Source organism: Microtus oregoni, unplaced genomic scaffold, assembly GCF_018167655.1.
Source record: "Microtus oregoni isolate MIOR12 unplaced genomic scaffold, Mior012 000037F_ref0000500, whole genome shotgun sequence".
Taxonomy (NCBI): domain Eukaryota; kingdom Metazoa; phylum Chordata; class Mammalia; order Rodentia; family Cricetidae; genus Microtus; species Microtus oregoni.
Window position 1 is genome coordinate 11,159,442 of NW_024543096.1, and position 16,080 is coordinate 11,175,521.

At 36.4% G+C, this 16,080-nt stretch overlaps 1 protein-coding gene across 1 annotated transcript in view; it reads left to right on the forward strand.

The window, feature by feature from the left end:
• Kcnj3 (potassium inwardly rectifying channel subfamily J member 3) overlaps positions 1-16,080 on the forward strand; it is a 131,386-nt gene that overhangs the window by 6,591 nt on the left and 108,715 nt on the right. The window contains exon 2 of the mRNA XM_041631559.1: positions 4,237-4,453. Within this exon, the coding sequence (XP_041487493.1) occupies positions 4,237-4,453 (217 nt within the window). The remainder of the gene's footprint in view (positions 1-4,236; positions 4,454-16,080) is intronic.

Consider the following 16,080-nt stretch of genomic DNA (forward strand, 5'->3'; position numbering starts at 1 on the left):
TATATGTCTAAGAAATATTTCCTACTTTTAGCTTTAGGATATTACTCTGATTACACTCAGTGTATTTTTCTTTGTGACTTCACCATACACATGGTGTATAAAAGCTGATAGATATGATATTCTACCTTTAAAGAGAAGCAAAATTCCAGACACAATAAGAGAGAAGGTGTTTTGTCCTTTTCACCTTGTTTTACTTTTCTTTTCACTATTGAATATTTGTTACATAGATGTTTTAATATGAATGTTAAAAGTTATTACTACCATTAAATTTATACAAAATTCTTTCAAAACTTTATGTTCATATAAACAATTAGAAAGTCTTAGAGCTCCTCAATTTTTCCTCTAACTCAAAAAACCTTTTGTTTTCATATTAGCAACTAGCTTGACTTTGGGATGATAGAGCAACATTTAGTGTCATTCTATGATTCCACAAAGTCGAAATTCAGTTGTTTGTGAGCTATTTTCAGATCAGAATTTCACCAACTTATCTTCTAAGTTGTTAAGAATTATTAATTTTTCATAGCTTTCTTTCCTCCTACCTTTACTTATTTTCTCACTAACTCTACAACTTCTATGAGTCTTTGCCATAAGTTTTAAAATTTAAATATTTTACTATTTCCATACAAATTCTCAGCAGCTGTTTTGCATTTGAAGGCAATGTGGATAACTCTCCAATCAGACCACTATTTCATACTTTAGTCCAGGTAATAGCCATGGGCTCTACTCCATTTGAAATAGGAATATTGTAGCATTGCTGGGTCTAAGTACATTAGCTACAAACACTCTACTGATGGAAGCCTCCTTCTTGATTCACAACCCTTACAATGACATAATTAAGAAAGGTTAATACCTTTTTATCTGAAAAGATTCTGCCTATTATCAAATATCTCTGTTTTAAACAAAGTAGTTTTTAGCCACACGAGACAGGAAGCTCATAGGCTATAAATGGTACTGTTTATCACATAGTCACAACGTAGAGTACAGCATACTTTTATAAGGTCAGTTACAGAACTATCCTTTTCTCTTTATCTTTATTTTCCCTATGCATGCACATGTCACAATTCTTTAAACAAAAAGTCTCAAATTCTCCTCCCCACTTAAGTAGCTTGCTTTTATTTTTACTTCGTTCGCTTTGTTCTGGAAAATCATGGGACTTATACCAAAATCAGGAACTTCTAATTATATTTTTTTTGAGATCTAATAAAGAATATATCTGCTTTGAGAGAGTATGTAGTAGGCCCCTACATTTTTCTGTAGACTTAAAAGTATTTGGCTGATCAGTGGTAGCAGATCTTGACTCTCACAGTTCAGACTTCAGAGAGGTCCAGTCTTCCATGCAGTCTCTTCTCTGACATCACGTCTTTCACCTTTGACTTGGAACAAAGCCCTCTATCTGCTTCTAGTTATTAATAGACTTCATAGTCTAATACCAAGTCAAAAAGACAAAGATCAAAAAAATGAATGAATTTATAGTGAAAATGTCTGATGTCCTAAAGTAGATGATGAAGACTTGGATGATGAATTTGGAAATATGTGAGAAGTATCTCAGGTAATTAAACGATATATTATATAGTGCCTGCTAAAAAAATTTTAATAGTATGTGTGGGCTCTCACTGATATTACAAGAATCACCAGAAGCACCATCCAAATAAGTGAGGTTATTAGCACTTTCTCCATATTGTCACATGGTAGGGCTATCTGGAGAGGACACAGGGTTGTGAGGGCACTCTCAATTGGTGAGAGGAAGAATAAAGAGCATTACTTTGAATATAATGAACAAATATTTCAAAAGTGAAGACATATTGAGTCTGAATGTAGTAGGTCTATGAAGATGGATGCTAAAAAGAAATCCCACACTAGTTCAGAATTGAGTATAATAAAGGGTTATTTATTTAGGGGTAGACTCACAGATCACAGTTCTCTGCTTGAATGGAGAACAGCAACGGAATCCTGCAGTTGGAAGAGAGAGGCAATGGGTGCTTTACAATGGAATTTATAGTATAAGAGGCCATGCCCAAGCGGGCAGGTAACTTAAAGGCTACTGGCTGTAGGATTTCCTACAGCAGATTTATGTATATTTAAATCTAAATTGCCTATATCTGAATAAGCCACTTTACTGGCAATCCTGCTGATCCCCTGATAGTGTGACTGTTCTTAGGCCTCTTCCTTTCTTCAGCTGATGAAAGGTGAGGGAATATTATGTATAAAATTTACTCTAAAGTTACAGGTAAGTATTACAAATATATCCAAAATTAGGCAAATTTAGTTTTGATTTATCATATGATAACAAAAAATCATCTCCTTTGGAGAAATATTACAAAAAAATAGAATTTAAAGACATTGTCCATGCTGTAGTACAAAAAAAAGAACTTACAATAGAGTAAAAAGTACCTAAATTTTAGTCATTAATTATAGATTTCAGAATATCACCTTGTGCTTGTATAGCACTAGTCGTTTCTTAGGTGGGAACACAATGAAGTGGACTTTGTTTGTCTTTGTCCTTGTTTTCAGTTTGTCTGTTATTTTTTCATATATGAACCAAATATCAACATACAGATGACAGCTGGGAAGTTGCTAATCTTACTCTTATTTTACTAAATTAACAATATGTTAAGACTATAGGTGTCTGGAAGAAGCCTCAAACAAGTATTTTTCATATTGATTTGAAAATATCAATTGCTTTCCAATATTGGTTGCTAGTGCTGACGTTTTGGATTTTGATAAGCAGGTTTTCCCAGAGATTGAAAACAAAGTGTGATGGGGAATTATTTCTTCCCCTCCTCCTTTCCTAGAAGTTCTCTTTCCTCCTTTCCTTTTTCTTTTGCATTCTACTTAGAGAAGAAAAGTAATCTCAGTGTTTTCCCTGAATGTTCTCCTACACAAGAAAAATCTCCGGTATTGCCAATTGTAATAGAACTTTTCAAATGAATCAGCTCAGCTTTTAAAGCCCTGTGTGGTGATCAAAATGATGATACACCACCACTGACTCAAAACTACTCATACTTTTTCAGGAAAGACAGATTATTCAACAATTCTTCAGAATTTCTAGGCCTTATTTACCAAACATGAACTCCAAATGAAAAGAAGATCTCGGTCTTGAAATGAATGTTTCTTTGGGCAGATCCACACTCTAGAGTCCTTTCCGTTTTTTAAATTAGTTGATGATGGGTCTTAAAATACACTGGACTGTTTCAAGTCCTATTTGATTACTGGGATAGAATTGTTCCCACTGGTTGCTTTCTGTATAAGTCTAACTAAGCAGCTCTTATTTTGCTCCTATTGTTTATGTTATATCTAAATATTTGCTTGTAGAGCTATTGTATATAATAGATATGATAAACAAAATGAAAATGAATGGAACAAAAAGAATGAGTAAGACAACTTTTATGGTTTGCTGATATTTGCTTTTCATTCACAGTCTTAGAAAGCAAGTGGTTTGTTGAATTAAGCTTTCGTATGATTATGTTGAAACAAAGAGTTAGCCCTATGAGATTTTTTTAATGAACCATTTGTCAAAGACAACTAACTTTAAATTCTATTTTCTTTAAACAAGTTCAACACGGCACATTTTGGCTATATTTTAAAATTCATAAAGAGAGGAGTAGAGAATTATATTACAGTTTATTACTATCAGGAGAATCAAAACCATGAACTAATAGTCCATGCCTTTTAAGACTATGGTACATTTCACAATTTAGTATGATAGTGTCTTTTCAGTTTTATGTTCATTTGCTACTTTACTAAATTTCTGGACCAAAAAAAAAAAAAAAACAAAAACAAAAACGTTTTTCATGTTGCTTTTCAAGAAAAAGACAAAGCTCTTCTAAAACTGTGGTCAGCATTTTTCAGCAAATTGATTTGCTTTCTGAGGGAAGGCCACTCTGGCATGGCCTTGCTTACCATGCAGAGATATCTATCAAGCAGTATGCACGTACACACTCAGTTCTGTGATTGGATTCACAGCCATTGTTACATCAGGCATTTCTCCAAAGCTCAGGAGTTAGGGACTGGTAATTACAACAAATTGTTTATTATAAATAATGCATGTATGTTCTGTATGAGCTATGTGGGATTTTTGCCCATTTGGTAAAATATAGCTGCATAATGATTTGTTTGGATTACATTACTGATGATTGATAGGGAAGAATGTTGGCAGTGATGTCGATGATTGTGGGGCTACCTTGAAATTTTCTGTTCAAGTGGTGATTTCTTCTCTTTTTCTGTGTGCTTGTCTAGTCTCGGCAGACACCTGAGGGTGAGTTCCTTCCCCTTGACCAACTTGAACTGGATGTAGGTTTTAGCACAGGGGCAGATCAACTTTTTCTTGTGTCCCCTCTCACAATTTGCCACGTGATCGATGCCAAAAGCCCTTTTTATGACCTATCCCAGAGAAGCATGCAAACTGAACAATTCGAGGTTGTCGTCATCCTAGAAGGCATCGTGGAAACCACTGGTGAGTAAAACATAGATGTACCATCAAGTATTTCATTTAGACTTCTCTATGTTGTACCTGCAGTAACTGGCCTAATGTTTCTTTTCACTAGCATTCAAGACATGCCATTTAACATACTGATTGCATATAATACTTTGCAAATGAAGGTTGTTGTTCTGGTGGCTGTAAACCTGATATCAACCCAGGAATACTGATTAAAACTAAACTGAGGTGATGTCTTAGCAATCGATTCTATTTTAATAACACACTAAGATTTCTTATGATAATTATTTTTCTTTCAAAATTTAAGGCTAGGAAATAGTTGGCTAATTAGCAAGCTGTCTGAATTCAGAATGTGTATTCCTGACCTGTGGTGCTAAAATGGTGGGTGGTGGGAATTCATTGATAAAGCTATGACATCTACTCTGTGAAGCCTCAGGGAAAGTGTCCTGTGTATCTGTGCACACAGAAGCAGTGGTATTGTTTTAGAGCAGAGCATCAGTTTTCGTAGGTAAAACTAACTATAGCCTTCTTTTCCGAACAGGACTTAGTTTTTTCCTGCTTCAGTTTGATTTATCTTTCTGTATCCAATGCCATTAGAATGCTCAAAAATGAATTGCTACTCTCTGAGGCGGGTTAGGCAGGCAAAGAAAAGAACTAATAAATGTAAGTGATTTGAGCCATAAGCATTGCCATTTAAGTTTGGAGCCTGCTGAGTGTTTGAGAATGATACATGACATAATTATGTACGTGCATGTGTATGCAACTTGATTTTTGCGTTTTCTTCAGGTAATAAAGAGGCAAGAAATATTTTAGTTTTTCTCCTTTTGTTTTTCTTTTGTGGATCAATATCATCTTAATCTTGAAACACTAACTGTTAATGTAAGGTAATACTGGATTTAAGAGTGTCAAAACTAGAAATGCAAGTTTCATTCAAGAATGTCTTTGATTGCATTGTACCACTTGTCCAAGCAGTGGGAAGGTGGCTGCTGTCTTTCATATCTGTGACATAGTAACTGCTTGAATAAAGCAAGGTACCCTTTGTCTCCAAACTGAGTCTTTCTCCTTTTATAGTGAGGGCCATTTATTGATGGACTCACAATGGACCTTTAACATTGCTTTGGTTATTAATATTTAGCTTAAAATTAAGGTTCTTCAAAAGAGTGACAAAAGATTTATTAATCTAGTAGATTAGAAATTTGACTTTTGTGCATTTGGATAGGTACACTCCCCATTTTTTTCTTGCTTTTTCTTGTTTTCTTTTAATTTTTACAAGATTTTTTGAGCATTTTTAAAATTGATTTCATTGAGCTACACATTTTTCTCTGCTCCCTTCCTTTCCTGTCCCCTTCCCTTCAACCCTCTCCTATGGTCCCCCAATTTACTGTCTCTTTCCACTTCCCATGTAGATTAGATCCATGTATATCTCTCTTAGGGTCCTCATTGCTGTCCAGATTCTCTGGGATTATGAATTGTAGGCTGGAATTTTTTTGGGGGGTTTAGAATCAAATAGTGTCAGTATGCTTATGAAATTGCTACCTAATAAAGGAACCAATTTAAATTTACTTTAGATGGTAATTTTTAAGCACGAAAACATTTCCTTACAAAATCAGTTTAAGGATGAGTTACTTCCTTAGTTCTTGTGTGTGTGTGAGTGTGTGTGTATGTGTGTGTGTGTGTGTGTGTGTGTATGTGTGTATGGGTGAGCCCTCGGGGTCCAGAAGCTGGAGTTACAGGCACTTATGAGACACATATCTGGGTACTGGTGAGGGAGTTAAGATCCTTTGAAAGATCAGTAAAATCTTTTAAGTCCTGATTTGTCTCTCCATCCCTTTATTTTGCGTTTCTTGACCTTGTAATGTTTGCAAAATCTAAATCAAGTTGTCTATATATTAGTTATATTTGTACCCGATCTTCATATAATCGTTAATTTTTTGTGTGTGTTTAATAATGATTTTTGTTATTGTTTCTATATCCGTATCTTAAGGGCTGATGCTGAAACATGTTACTTTGTAATTTTAGCTCTATTTCAGAGCTGTTTAAGGTCAGCTTGAATTCTGCACCATCAATTATTCATTACCATTATTGATTTTATTTTGATGACATTCTTAACTCCTGCATTTTTATCTCATCTGTTTTGATGAAAGTCAACTGGCTGAGAATACTTTGCACAAGTAATGAGAAACTAGGATGGAGATGTAATTACTTACTTGGAGATTGTTTTTCATGACAAAGAGCACATATTCTTCTTCCTTTCAAAAATCTCTTAATTAACCAAAATACAAACTGAAACCACTGCTTATAACACATACTTTATGGAAAATTCATCTGATACTTTGTTTATATATTTGACACAGCTAATAGACTCTTACAGTGTTCAAATTCTGAAAAAAACCTACTTCCAGACCCCATGTCTCAGCTTAATCAAAATTACTCATTTTTATTTCACACGTTCATTTAACATTCTTATTGAAACACACTGTGATTACATATTGAATTGTTTTGTCCCGTATGCCTGAATCCACAGTAAAAATATTCTTTCTCGTAGTATTTGCTTTGAGGAACAAGGTAGAGAGGGTCAGTGTGACTTATAAGGCAAGAACATGATGTTTTTTCCTCCAGTTTTTGGATACAGAACCTTGGCATTGAACTTGTGCTTTGTGTAACTTTCTATCATGTCTGAAATTAAAGAATCTACACTGTGTCATTCATTAACTTACCCTGTAAGTATTTAATATATGTTATGTGCTTGCAAGATTCTAGGGAACTTAAAGGTATAGTGGTGACTTAGATAGGGCTCCCTCTAGGGTTTATATTCTGTCAGAAACATACTATAAATTATAAATAAGATAAACATTATCTTTGTCAAGAATTAAATAACAGCAAACCAAAATACGTACTTAACTCCCAAACCAGGTAATGGGGCGGGTAAATGGCTGAAGAGCACTTCAGATTGATGCTTAGAAAGATATTCTAAGGGAGGTGACACCTGGGGGTAGGCATGGTGGGAGAAGAGGAGGGGTGGGAGGGGAACTGTGGTTGGAATGCAAATTGAAATAAAAAAAAATTAGAAAAAGACAAATCTTGGTTGGTGAATGTAAGGTCATAAAATGACAGGTCTTTGGGGATAGATGGTGCAACTGCCTGAGTGTGGAATAGGCTTGATTTGTTTTGGTAGCTAAGGACGTGATGTGTAAAGTGAGAAGGTAAAGAGGAGGCCTAGCCTTCACTGCGTAGCCTTTACTTCACTGTAAGCATTGGGAGTTACTTAGATGAGTAATCGGTTAGTCAACGCGGCTTGCATACAACCAAACTCCGTTTTACCCATCTGATAGTTTATTTAGAACTTAGTAACTAGTGTCTTCGAAACTTATGCAGTTCTAGAGAGTGCCTTCTCTCCTGTCAATCATCCTCGCCTTCTGCCCCTGTGCACCGGCACTCCCTAACCAGTCACTTCAAGACAATCCTTTACTAAGAATTTTTTAATTTCATGTTGCTTTGCTTCTTCCTGATGATCCCATGGTCTCAGTAGGAATGGACATGACCAGAGGGTAAGAAATCAATGTCTCCCTAATTTACAGGAAGAGTTAGGTAGCAGGCAGCCTAAGAAGATCTGAATTAACCTTTCTTCCTTCCCTTGGAAATATCCAGTGGCCAGACTCAGAGATTGCTGCTCTGCTGCATTGAAATGAGTCAGGCTTCCATGCATGCCACCGACTGCCTCATTTTCAGCAATAGCCTTTGTGTCCTCGCTCACAGAGCAAGTCCCTGCCATAGAATATACCTCTACCTTCTGTTCTCTGCACTGCGTCTCCCCGGAGAGTGAGCACTGCTGGACGCAAACAAAGCCCTGCAGATTTGGCTCATTAGAATTGGATGCTTTCAGCCTTCAATCTGGTTGCTGCTGCTATTTGGCAGTCTTTTTTAATTGTCTTTTCTGTACTCTCCGGCTCAGTCCCCATGAGATCTATTTTAGACCTTTCCTCTGTCTCCATGCCCCCAGTCCCAGCTGTCCCATCCCTTTCCTGGCATGCCATCTCTCCACCTAGTCTATTAAAAACTATATGACACTTCAGTTTTTCTATGGTTCTTTGGTTTAACCCTTTCCTTTCCTGGTATTTGTTATGAAGGCAGTCCTTTTTTATTTATTTATTTATTTTTTCTTTTTATTCTCTTCTGAGACAGCTTCATATGCTCTCATCAGGCTGGCCAGGAACACCCGGCAATCTTGCCTCAGCCTCCTGAGTGCTGCTCAAACCCATGTGAGATAATTTACCAGACTTCTGCTCCTGAAGCACTGCTACCTACCACCAACCTATCGTATTTACTATCTACAGCCATCTGCCCATTGGTCCCTTCGCTATGCCCTAAGATCTCAATTATTTCTTCATGGAAAAAATACCATCATCTTTCCTTTTTTTTCTTTGAAGTTTCCCCCCCCCCCTTGGGAGTCAGAGGCATGACATTCTCCTCCCATACCTTTGCCTTTCTTTCTTTTTAGTTTTTTTTTTCCTAGTCATTCTTTATGTCCTCATTTCCACATCTTGGTCTTTGTCATCTATCCTACTGGTTCTCTCACGTTCCCTGAATTGCTTAGTATTATTTTTTAATCAGTCATAGCTTTCACTTCTCCATCATTCTACTATTCATCTCCCGCTAGAAAAATCTTCTTTCAATCATGATTTTGTAGATCCTATTAATTCCACATCGTTTTCTACTTAGTTGCTGAATTTTAATTCAGAGTTCCCTTCTCCAGGTATCATGGCATCTTATTTTCCAATTATAAAGTTTTTTATTTTGGATCATTTATCTCTTTTACCAACATATTTTATCACAGACCACCTCTTTCCTTTCATATCCAGCTAATTGATTTATTGTGCAAATACATTTTGAGGACTTATCTTTTTCTCGATGTTAGAAAACATATAAATTTAAAAAAGAGAATTCCTGATCTTCTGGCTTCTTCTGTGAGGAAAACAAGAGATGGGAGGAATGCATCATGTCAGTAAATGGAAGGTGCTGTTAAAAACAGTAATTATGGGCAGGAGACACTGGGAATGCAAAGCCCTAAAGACCGCAGATAAAAGTGGACTGCTGAACTCTGAGCAGAAGAAATAGCCCAGATAAGGTGATTATAGGTAAAGATTCCAGCAGGTGGGAGTGTTCCCAGGCAGATGCCTCTATTCTGAGTAATGTCTGCTTTTTTGCTTGCTGTGTGGTTACCTTCTTACTATGTTTAGGCATGCATCATGATGGTACTTGGAAACCAGTTGCTCAAATGAAGATTTAGCTTCTGTAAGATCTCTGCTCACTAGCAGATTGTATATTACAGCCTAGGGCATTTGCTTAACACCCACTTTTGTTATAAGCCCGTGCTTGAAAATACTAATGACAACTACATGAACATGAACACATTATTATTTTTATTATTATTTTTTGGAGAAAACTAGACTATACCTCTTTCTCTAAAGTTCATACATTCATACTCATGCTTGCCTCTCATCTTTATTATCATTTTAATTTTCATTGCTTTGGATGGCATTTCTGTCTTTCCCAAGACTGCAAGAGCAGTAAAGGCTCTGAGTTTTTCTTAAGCACTTTAGCACCTTGTTTCCTTAACTAGGTCATTAAGACTTATTAAGCATGCAAGGGTTATTGCTTAAACTGCTCTTTTCAGAAGGTGTAAAAGGTACAAATATGCAAAAGTTGAAACTTTTTCTTAATTTTATTTGCTGTGCTATTAACAGGCGGATATATTACCTCTTAAAGTGTTTGTATTTGGTAGAGTACTATGCTCAGCGTGGTGTTCCATGATTTACGTTACTATATTATCTTTTGTTGCTGCCTGTATGTCAATTTATAATGCTAGGTCACTAATCTGAATGACACATTGTATGCTGACACATGCCTATCTGGATCTTACAGCTAAGCCTCTAATCTAGATTCTTTAACTTTCTATTTTCTCTTTAACAAGACAAACACTCTTGATGGCTTCAATTCATTTACTCCCTACTAGCTATTTTAGATAAACGACAAGAGATGGAATTATTGGGCATGCTGGTCAGTTTTTGTTTGTATAACATAAACTAGGGTTATTTTAGATGTAGGAACCTTAACTGAAAATTGCTCCCCTCAGATTGGCCTGTGGGTGTGTCTGTGGATCATTTTCTTCCTCCCAAATTTGGATGTGGTCAGTGTCTGATAGTAAGGTAAAGCAAGCTAGGACACTGAATCAACAAACATATAAATCTGCTGGCCTTTATTTTAATTTTTCATTAAATTTGCAATTATTCCATCGTGTTGGTGATTTAACTCAAGTTCTTGCTGGAGTTAAACAAGCCCTGTACCATGTCATCACATTTCCAATCCAGTTGCTTTTAATTATGCTTTAGGTTTATTTATTAATTTATGTTTATGAAGGTTTTGCCTGTATATATGTATGTATGCCGTGCACACTTCAGGCATCTGCAGAGTTCAGAAGAAAGCATCAAATTATCTGGGACTGCAGTTGATGAGAGTTGAGTGCTGGCATTCAGGGGATGGAATTTAACCTGCGTCTTTTGCAAGAATAACAAGTGCTCTTAACTACTGAGTCAACTTTCCTGCTGCTTGCTCTTCTTAAATAGGCAATATATCTTAGGAGTCCTATCTGAGTTTTATCTTAGTATCAATAAGTAGCTGCCAATTAAGGTGCTCATTTCTTTATATATCTACTCAAAGCAAACATTGTAAAAATGTTTGTCATTATTTTAAAACCTTTGATTAGTGATGAGGAGGAAAGCATTCTTCTCCCTGCCTGCCTATTGGCTACGTCGCTTGTCTTACAAATTGCCAGATAATAAGCCTACTTTTTATTAATAATATACTTGCATAATTAGTAAGGTAATGTCCCTGGTAGGTCTTATTTCTTGAGAGAAACATTTTCTTTAAACAAATCCAAGTAAGATTATTGTATTTATTTCATAAGTACTTTATTACAGACAAGGCAGAAGGTCTTGTCCTTCAAGAATGGTATCTTAGCTTTAAGGCCAGCAATCATGACCAATGAGGGTTCATTTTGCAAAGGGCATCACAGACACTTTGGAATGCTATGGGAAATGTAGATTGACTGATCAAAGACAAGCCTAGACTGATTCCTGAATAATTTTCAAATGTAAAGTACAGACAAGACTGTGAAAAGTATTAACTAAGAGTGTGTCATGGTGATACTTCACGGTAGAAAGTTCCCTCTGGCAGCAGGTGGAAGATTGATTCAGTGGATCTGAGATGGACTACGGACCAGTCATTAGGTTCTTACAATAGCCCAGTGCAGAGGTAATTGAGCTCTGTTTGCAATTTGAGACAACTCTGTGGCTGTTGGAAGTAATGAAAAAGGCCTCAGGTTTGAAAGCCGTTACTTGTGATTAAACAGAGAAGGGGGGACTGGAGGGCTGGCATTTTTCCCACTGACGTTCCACTAGTTACTGAGAAGCCTAGACATCTAGGGTAGAGATGGGGTGGGGTGTGGACTGGACTGATAAACAAAACAGCAGTGACGAACTGTTGACACTTTTCCTGACCCATGGAAAAAATCACTAAAATGTTCTAAAAAGAATAATTCAAAGAGTAAAACATCTCACTCTCTTAGTAATTGCAAAGTGTGATTTTTTTTTTCTTAAAGATTTGAGGGTATTTAGCTTTATTATCTATCATCAGTCATTGGACCTTTATGATCTATGGGGAAACAACGATCATCAAACTTCCTTCTCACTTAAAATGAGGCTACTCCAGCATTGGAAATTTTACTCTTCTTTCCATATTGCCTCCTTTTTGAATTACTAGTTTTTGAGTGAGTCAACACATACTTTGAGCTAAGAGGTATTACCTTCCAGTGTTAGTGGCATGTCATCTGTGTGCATGGGAGGTCTCTAACTAGCATCTTCACAGTAACTTCCACGATTATTTATTCATTAAATCTCATTGCTGCTTAGTTGTGATTGTATGTACATTTTCATTTTGTACCTTAATTTACTGAATCAACATAAATCTCAGAGAATCAGATCTCTGTCTAAAGCAACTTTTTACAGGCTGTTTCTAAACAAAATTATACCTTATCGTCTTCTTTTGATAGGCTTTCTTTTGACAGGTCATAGAAAATTTTCAGGCTAGAAAAAATGTAACATTTACATGTTGAAGCATGAAGGAGGATGACAAATTAGAACAGCCTACTGCTGGAAGATTTTGTGGAACATAGGAACTTCAGTGATGAAACTGAGAACGTCCTAAGCAAACAGATATGGCTGTTCACACTCCATGGACGCACAGCCTTCCTGAATGCCAGCTTTAATTCCGATGAATTTTAACATCGTGGATAATAGAAAAGAATTTTTAGCACTCACATTTGTCATCTTTCACCATTTCTCTTAGTCTACATGTACCAACATTAATCTCAAAAGAGGACATTTACTATTAGTTTGTCCATGGTTTTTAATGGCTCTCTTATAGTTTGTTTGATGCAACCCTAGCATCCTTAGATGGGAGCTTCTCATTTCCCATGCAGGAGTTTGGAGGTGAGTGGAGATTCCTGGGCATGTAGTTGGGATCTAGTTGTTTCTGGCATTGTACAGTTTTGTCTAAAGCTGCTAGGAGCAAAACAGTTAGAGAACCTCTGGGAGAGCAGAATTTATTGTGAAATATAAGCATCAAGAAATAATATTGAGAAAGATAATTTTTTGCCTTTGGTTAACAAAGATTATTTTCACATACTATATAATCTGAAAACAGTCTTTCCTCTCTCTCTTACTCCAGTTCCTCCCCATCTCCTGTCCCATCTGGATCCATTATCTTTCTGTATCTCAATAGAAAAGAACACACGTATAAGAGATAACAACAAAAGATAACAAAATAAGAAAAAAACAAAAAACCATTATGTTGTAATTAGAAAGACAAACCAACAGAAAAATAGAAAAGACCGAAGAAAAGGCACACAAATTAGAGACTCACTTGTTCACACAATCAGGAGTCCCATAAGCGAACTAAATGGAAAACTACAGTACATATGCAGATGACCTGGTGTAGGTAGGCCTTGTGATTGCTACTTCATTCTCTTTGACTTCATATGAGGGCCTATTTCCCCTTTGCTTTCTGTCACATCTGCCTCCCTGACTTCTTCTTCCAAGTGTTCCCTGAGCTTTAAGTGGAAGGATTTGATATTGTCTTCTTATTTAGAGCGATGCGTTTAAAGCTCTTTCTGTTTTGGTAATGCCTGGCTATGGGTCTCTTTATTTGCTCCCATTTACTTCAAGGGGGAAACTTCTTTGATGATGACTGAACAAGGCCTGGATCTAAGAGTACAGTAGCATGTCATTTGGAATCATTTTGTTACATTTGATTTTCAGACCAGTACTATTTGATTTTACTCTTGGGTTTTTGGGCTCTCTTGTCTCTGGTTCTTGGTCACTCAGGCAGTATCAGGTATGGGTTCTGTCGCATGCAGTGAGCTTTAAGCCAAATAAAACATTGGTAGTTATTACTATCCAGTTTGTGCCACCATTGTTCTAGAATATTTTGATGATAGGACTGAGTGTAGATCAAAGATTTTATGATGAGGATGGTGTTTATATTTCTCTTTTGGTAGCCTGCAGAGTAATCTTCCATGTCAAAGACATTAGACCATGGTGGTCAAAGTTCTCTGTTGCAGTAACTCAATCAAATGTCATTCGATTAAAGTATTTATTGAACTACCTATTCGACTGTAATATACCTTTAAATTTTCAAACATTTCTTCACGGATTTATGTATGTGTGCTGGTGTGTGCCACATGTGTTAGTCAGAGAACTACTTTCAGCGGCCTGTTTTCTTCTTTTACCCATGAGTCCCAAAGATTGAACTCAGGTTAGGTTTGACCTGAAGCACCTTTGCCCATTGAGACAGCTTGATGCTCTATCACCTGCAATATATTTTTAAAAACTCAAATTTATTACTATTTGTATTTAAATTTTATTATGATTTGCATGTGCCCATATTATATGTGGAAATCAGAGGATGGGAGAATTCACGGCAGGCACATGAAGAAGGCCCACGGAGGCTGCTATGGATTCCATTCTCTCTTTTCACCTTTTCTCTTCAGGTGTTCAGGTCTTCATGATGGTTGCTTGACTCGCTGAGCCATTTCACTGACTCTTAATTGTAATACCTTCTGCGTAAACTTTTCACATCCACACATACTAAAACCGAAAGAAATTACAGCGATTTAAACATGTGCCGTCTTCAGAGATAGAGTTTGTGTTGATGCAGTCTGTGCTGATGCAAATTAATGTGGGAAGGAAAGAGTGAAAATCAGGGGTATGAATTAAAATGTGTTGCTGTTCATCATCCTAACTATGAACAAGATGTGATCTCTATTGTGGAACATTGTGTAAAGATGTGACATAAATGCCAAACAAGGATGCTGATGCCACTCACGGAGGGGGACTTGCTGCACACTCATTAGATGTGGAACACAGTGTGCAGTCACTTACTGATGCACAGGAGGGAATAGCATCAGGCTTGCGACCAAGTTCAGAAAGACAACTTTCATTTCACAAGAAGACAAACATTGGCGACTAGTCAACGCCAAACCATTTTGGACCTTTCTTTGCTGAGGACAAATTTGCAGAGATAACGAAGATTAAATAGAAAGAGGTATTTAATAGATAATGATAGCCAATGGGTGAGATTTTGCATTCAGATGGAGTGAATGTAGCTTGACAAATTAGAATTCTAAACCCAATTTGACATTGTCTCAGTGTGATTAGTTTTCACTCTGTTGTTTCCATGCCTTAGGCAGTGTCTGAGAAAAGCTAAGATCAGTGACCTACTCGGCTCACGGCAGGGACTTTAGCTTGGAAATTCAAGTGGAAATCAGTGCTACTGTGTCATCACTGCTGCCCAACACAAACACCAAAGCAGATGGAAGTAGCGTGGGATTACTTTAATATTTATTAATGTTAGCAACAAGGTAACATCATTGGTATTTTTATGGACAAGAGTTTTGAGGAAATGGTGGCTGGATATTGATTCTATATTGCTTAGTGGAAGATTTACCCTTAATTCTTTCTTATAATTTTGGTTATATACATAGGCTGTGTTTGCTTAGTTTTTCTTTCTTCTTTCCTTCCTTCCTTCCTTCCTTACTTCCTTTCTTTCTCTCTCTCTCTCTCTTTCTTTCTATCAAAAATTTCCACAAGAAATTATGAGTAACTTGATTCATGGCTGCTGCCAAACTGGGCAGAACTATGTCTAGGCTACCACCAAGAGATGATTAGATCTTATAGCTTTCTAAGGAAAGAAATTCTTAGTCTCCCTCACATTACTGTCAAACAATTTTCCATATATCTCTAGCTAATTTTAATGTAATTTAATATTTTCATTTATTATAAATAATTTAATTTTTATTTTTGTCTAAGTTAGTTATCGTTCTATTTCGGAGTAATCATAACTCATGTGTTGTATCTGATATCTTTGACTATGTATTACTATGAAATGCAGGTAATATTGAGGCTTTGGAAAGAAAGCTGTCTCTCCACACATATAAGAAAGAGAGATAAATATGAGAGGGACAAAATCATCATGCTTTGAGAAAGGAAAAAGTCTGGGTCTTTTAGATGGAGCATACCTATCTGCTTGTG